At 47.7% G+C, this 6,208-nt stretch overlaps 1 protein-coding gene across 7 annotated transcripts in view; it reads left to right on the top strand.

The window, feature by feature from the left end:
• Positions 1 to 920: 920 nt before the first annotated feature.
• Positions 921 to 6,208, top strand: part of RAB8A (RAB8A, member RAS oncogene family) — a 22,968-nt gene continuing 17,680 nt past the window's right edge. For 5 of the 7 annotated variants that reach the window (XM_019513679.1, XM_019513677.1, XM_019513676.1 and 2 more), the window contains exons 1-7: positions 921 to 1,076; positions 1,207 to 1,267; positions 1,475 to 1,535; positions 2,052 to 2,129; positions 3,028 to 3,117; positions 3,933 to 3,998; positions 5,167 to 5,217. In XM_019513679.1, the coding sequence (XP_019369224.1) occupies positions 953 to 1,076; positions 1,207 to 1,267; positions 1,475 to 1,535; positions 2,052 to 2,129; positions 3,028 to 3,117; positions 3,933 to 3,998; positions 5,167 to 5,217 (531 nt within the window). In that variant the 5' untranslated portion in view covers positions 921 to 952. The remainder of the gene's footprint in view (positions 1,077 to 1,206; positions 1,268 to 1,474; positions 1,536 to 2,051; positions 2,130 to 3,027; positions 3,118 to 3,932; positions 3,999 to 5,166; positions 5,218 to 6,208) is intronic. The other 2 variants (XM_019513675.1, XM_019513682.1) reach the window with 2 other exon arrangements.

The following is a 6,208-nucleotide window of genomic DNA, read 5'->3' as shown; positions in this document are numbered from 1 at the left end:
ACTCAACATGCAGCAGAAGAAAGTCAGGCTTGCAGTCAGGAGGAGCCGTGTCAGATACTGGGTGGCCTACCTCGAGGAGTGGCGCCGTCTCCGTGCTTGGAAGTTTCCGAGAGCGGATTGGACGGGGGCTCGGCTGGGACGGTCACAAGCACGGATCCGGGGGATGAGATGGTCCCCGTTTAATCCGCACTTGACGCAACCCGGTCTGCGGTGGCTTCTTCTTGCACACACACTGTTGCCGACTCTGGTTTTGCCCGCGGGCCGTGCCGGAGTGCAGGCAGGGCCCGGGGAGGCTGGAGAGATGCTCGGGACCAAAGGCCCCGCTGACCGTGGAGGCACCGAGCGCCCGGGCAGGGGCGGAGCCGGTCCCGAAACGAAGGAGGCGTGGCCCGGCCCGCTCCTGCCCCGCGGCGCCCTAGACCCGGCCCAGCACGGAGCGCGGCCCCATGCCACGCCCGTCTCACCTCAGCACGAGGTGGGCGGTGTCGCTAAGCGGGAGCGCAGGCCTTCGCTGCCGCCGGCTAACGGGCCTCGCGAGCACTCTGCACCCGCTGCGGGGCCGCAAGCCGGCCGGAGTCGCGGGCGGGGCGGGGCGGGGCGGCGCGGGGCCGGGCCTCCTTACAGCGCCAGGTCTAGACGCCTTGGCGGAGGGGAGGGGCAGCGCCCCACCACAGCGCTCCTCCTCCGCTATCTCTGCCCGCCAATCGGCGCGGCTCCTCACCCGGCCCGCGCAGCTGGCCAATAGGAGCACGAGTGGCCCGGCGGCAAGGCGGGTCCTCCGCTATACGCGTCGCCTTCCTCTTCCTGCTCGGCTGCCGAATGAGCCGGGAGTTGTGTGACGCACGGCGCGGCCAGCCAATAAGAGTGCAGAGCAGGGGTGATGGGCAGGCAGGTCCTCCTGTGGGGCCACGGGCAACGTGAGCGCTTCCGGAGGGGGCGGGGCCCGGGGAACATGGCGAAGACTTACGATTATCTCTTCAAGCTGCTGCTGATCGGGGACTCGGGTGTGGGCAAGACGTGCGCGCTCTTCCGCTTCTCTGAGGATGCGTTCAACGCCACCTTCATCTCCACCATCGGTCAGCGCGAGCGTGGGGCAGGGCCCGGGGAGAGGGGCCGGAGCCGGAGCTGGGGGTAGGGAGCCGGGGAAGGGGCCGGGGATACAGGCAGGGCCCGGCGCCGGCACTCACACTGCGGCTACCCCTTCAGGCATCGACTTCAAAATCAGAACCATAGAGCTGGACGGGAAGAGGATCAAGCTGCAGATCTGGTGAGCGCCCACCCGCCTGGCGCTGCGTCCCCCTTGGCTGCGCGGTACTTGGGGGTGCTGCCCGGCCGGCTCAGCAGCAGGCTGGTGGAGGGGCCGTGCCCTTCCGCTGCTTTGCGAGAGCGTGCGTGCACAGCTGGGAGGAGGCCGCTGGCGGCTGTCCCATCAGAAGTCGGGTTCGCTGTTCTCACGTGCTAACGTGTGTTTCAGGGACACTGCCGGCCAGGAACGGTTTCGAACAATCACCACAGCCTACTACAGAGGAGCCATGGTAAGGGCCGTGCGGGGTTGGACCACAGCTTAGGACTGTTTGTAAGCATCTAGGGCTTGTCACGAAGCCTGCATAAGCGGCCCTCGTTTAACCATGCTCAACCACGCATCTGTTCCGGCCGGGGCTTCCATCCCTTAGTAGTGCAGCTGGTGAAGCGAGGAGACGGGTGACACGCTGGAGTCCCGCAGTCCGAATGCCAATAAGACTTGCTACGTAAAGCCTTGTGCAAAGGCTTGTTAGTGAGAGATGAATAAATGGCATGTCTTGCTAAAGAAAACCCAAGCTGCAATTTAATTACACCTAGCAAAATGAGTTAGTGTAGCGTGTAAGGAATTTTTTTTTCCATGACACTGCCTCTGGCAAGTTAGCTTGGCTTTAGAACTAATGCATGCATTTGTTTGTGTTTCATTCAACATTGACATAACTCCTTATGTTCTTTCTGTACTGGGTTTATTTACCATCCTTGCTGAAATAAGCATGTTAAAATTAACTAGTCAGGTTTTCTTTAATCTATAGGGCATCATGTTAGTGTATGACATCACCAATGAAAAATCATTTGAAAATATTCAGAATTGGGTCCGGAATATCGAAGAGGTAATTTCTTTGTACCTTTTTTTGTTTTTTATTATTGTCTACAAAAAATATAGCTTCCATGCAGACTTTAGAAAAATAGCTGCAGTTCACATTTTATGTTCGTTGTCTACTTGTGGTCTGAGAGAATATTTGGGGAGTAGGAAGGAATGTAATTTTCATTTTTGATGCCAACTTGGCAACGTTTTCTGAAACTTACTGCTGATAATTCACACCATTCACGTCTGAGGCCAGGCTGGACAAACCATGGCGCTTTCCTCTTCCTTGGGTATTTTAACTGATAAGTGTTTCTAACTAACAATATTCTAACTTGGGAGCGGCCAATCTGTGTCATGGGCAGCCTCTGTGTGCAGCATGCAACACGTGGAACAAGGTACACAGGGCCACAGGCAGAAAATAGAGCAGCAGATGAGGCGGAGGGAATTTTATAATTCCAACTTTGGCAGGTTCAGAATGGGGAGAGGAGCGAGTACACTGGTGGGTCTCAACATGTTGAGACTTAAGGCACCACCCCTTTATAACTTTTGTGAATTGAATGACACCCCACTTCAAAAATTAATTTAATTTATTACCCCTCTTTTGTAGAGGGGTTGGGCAACGGGGGCAGGGGAGCAGCCAAGCAGGGAGAGCCTGCTCTATCGGCTTGCTTCCTCACACCTGGACCCTGAGCCTTCTCTTATCTACTCACATCTCCTGCAAATGATCTTGCAGCATTCTGCGGTACTGCAGCGTACTGTTTGAGAATCACTAGATTAGGCTGTGGTCCTGGCCTGCCATCCTTAACTGTGTACAGAACATAATGTTCTTTTTTAAGATATAATGTGTTGGGTAAATGTATTTGTAAGAACCAGCAAATGATTTACACAAATAATTCTTAGTGTTAAACCAACTTCCATTACAGCATGCATCCCCAGATGTTGAAAAGATGATTCTTGGAAACAAATGTGATGCAAATGACAAAAGACAGGTTTCCAGAGAGCAAGGAGAGAAGGTAAGCACTGCAGTCTACCTGCATCCTGGTCTTAGCATGGAGGCCATCTTGTGTTTGGGTACAACCACTGAATCCTGCAAGCTTCTGAGCCTCCTAGAGCTGGCCTCTGACTCTTTCGTTGTTCTCAATCTCTAAAGTTCACTCCAGATGCAGACCCTATAACGTGTCTGCCCTCAACCCTGGAATCTTGGGTGTAGCCCTCCTGAGCCTGTAATTACTTAGACATGTAACCATTCTTCAAGCCCATCTGGCTACGGAAACTCTGCTTTCTTAATGTTTTGGGGTCAACTTGGTAGTAAGGAAGGAATGAAGATTTAGCATGGGAGTCTCTTAACTACAGACAATTAATTGCATCAATTAGAAAAAATAAAAGCCTCACTCTTAGTGCCTATTTTTACAGGTTTTGTTTTTCTAAATCACATTCCTTATGCAAAAATATGAGGTCTGCCTTTACTCTTTTTCATTGATTTAGGTATCCTGTCAGGTTTGTAATGTCTACAATTCAAAGAAGTGTGTATTTAAAAAGTGACCTTAAATACAGTGCTATTAATATTTTAAGAAAAATCACAAGTTAAATCAGTGTAACATAATTGAAAATCGGTTTTAGTTGAGGAGAATTTTTTCTTGAACTTTATAATTAGCAGTATTACAGCATCAGTAATTGTTCAGCAGCATAAGAAGTGCAGTTTAAAGCTGTAATTCTGCTTTCGCATTTTCCTGCTCAGTGCTACAGTAGGTTCCGTTTTTAATGCAGAACTAATACTAGGTGTGGCCCAGATCTAGCTAACTAATGGCAAATCTTTATTTTTGTTTAGCTTGCTGCCAGTTTTGGAATTAAGTTCATGGAAACCAGCGCAAAAGCAAATATTAATATAGAAAATGTAAGTACTGAGGCTTTTTTTTTTTCTATAGGCAGCTATTCTGTTAAGATTTGCCTGAGAGAGCAGTACGAGCACCATTCTTTTGACTATACACAAAGTCCTATCCAGAAGTTACTGGTGATGGTTTTTTCACTGATGTTATCTACCCTGTGGAGGTAATATTCAAAGAAAGTATCACGCTAAATGGCTTTTCTTAAAATATGTACTCTTTGGATTGAAATGAATCATAAAGCCAGGAGGCAGAATTGGTGCAAAATAAGCCAGATGCATGAGAGTGCGTGTTTCTATTAATACTTGGGGGAAATTTCCTAGGGAAGAAAACTTGGAGGAAGCAGGTAAGTGGGACAGAAAACAAATCAAGGTTATGGCAAAGCAGAATGGTTCTGCTCCCTCCCCCTTGCCTCCCTGCAACAGCTTAGCTTGTGAAGTGGGCAATAAAACCCTGCTATAGCTCTACAGGATGAGATGGGGTGATAAGGGAAAGTGGTTTGGGGGATTGAGGCCATGGATGGGAAGATTTGAGGGTGGTAGAACATTCTAAAATAGCATGTTGTTTTAAGTGCTAGTTAAAATGATATGATAGTTACTGTTATGGCTGACTTTATCAGTAAGAATGCTGTATCAAAGATGACAGTTTCTGTCCTGATAAATGGCTTGCTTGGCTTAGGACACTCTCTGCTGGCCCAGTGAATTAAATCTGTCACCATTTAAATATGGCATGGATGTTTTAGGTGGTATTTTGCTGCAGTTTTTTGGGCCACTGGAAGTTTCACTTGGGAAGCATCTTGAGATACTATTGTACTAATGTAATGCATCTTTCTACGTAGCTGGTATCCTGTATTTTTGTACTGACACTAAGTCATCCTAAAGTGAACTGCAGTGATTTTGTGCATCAAAGCAGTGTTTCGTTGTCCATGTCTGGATCAACAAGAATCAGCCCACGCACCTTTCCTAGTTAAAACCTGCTTTATGTGAAAAATTTCTGAACATTTAATTCAGTTGTAAAGTGCCATATTTTAAACTGTTGTTAAAGGCACTATGTGACATCTTACAGAAGTATTACCCTGCTGTAAAAGCGGACTTCCGACTGTAGTTCTAGGAAGAACCGTTTGTTAAACAAAATACTTAATGTGTCTAACAAAAACATTTCTATATGCTTTACTTGTAGGCTTTTTTCACTCTTGCAAGAGATATCAAGGCAAAAATGGACAAGAAATTGGTGAGTAACTAATAGTACATATAACTCATTTAAAAGGAAGCGCCAACTACAGTATCTGTTTTGACTAGAGCATCTATTTTTGGCAGGTTTTTTTTCAACTGCAACACAGTGGAGATAGTAGAAACTGTACTTTATCTTGCAACCAGTTCAGGATGAAATTTGAACACAAGATGATGGTTTTAAAACCCCAGGAATGAGTTGTGCCTGGGTTTAGAGGTTCTCTAAAATGACCTCTAACATTTGCTTTACTGAAAACGTGGTGAGACCCAGTCCAGTAATGATCCTCATTTTTACACTCAGAATCATTGAATCATAGAGATTAAAAATAAGGGAGGCCCGACAGCTGGTGTTGCATACCCAGTATCCTCCAAAACATCATCTGTTCAACCTTAATCCTGGGACCAGCTGTTATTATCAAATTGGTTCACACTGTGCATATCTAAGGTCTGCCCTCCATATAGCAGGTGAGACCTTATGGATTTTGTTCTTTTATTTATGAAACTAAAACTCTCACCTGGTTACTTTCATTAAGCTGACTCCTCAGCGCGTAGTTTGGTAGCCACCATCATCTATCAGATATAATTGAAACATTTGATTTTTAACAGGATATGCCCGGAGTCTCACCTCAGTAGTTTCTGAGACCCTTTAGGACACTGGTTCCCAACTTTTTAGAGTCACTGCACCCCTCTTTTGAACATGGTGCTGTCCCATGTTGAGAACCACTGTTGGTGCTACTTCAACTTAATTTAGCATTTCACAACCTGGTTCTGCTGCCCCTGAAAAATATTGCCCCAGGCTTGCTGCACAGATGACCTCAGAAGGCCTTTGGCATGTGTGCGCTCCTGCCATGGCCAGGTCAAACTGCCCTGTACACACTCCTGCTGGATGAAGACTGTGTTCAGCCTAAGGCTGAACAGGAGCTGCCTCATGCTGTGCAGTTTATGCTGGTCTGACCCCTCCTATGCACCTCCTGGAAATAAGTGTGCAGGTG

The sequence above is a fragment of the Gavialis gangeticus genome, unplaced genomic scaffold (genome assembly GCF_001723915.1).
Source record: "Gavialis gangeticus isolate Ggan-Ray unplaced genomic scaffold, GavGan_comp1, whole genome shotgun sequence".
NCBI classification, from domain to species: Eukaryota; Metazoa; Chordata; order Crocodylia; family Gavialidae; genus Gavialis; species Gavialis gangeticus.
This window is presented reverse-complemented; position numbering and strand designations above follow the sequence as displayed.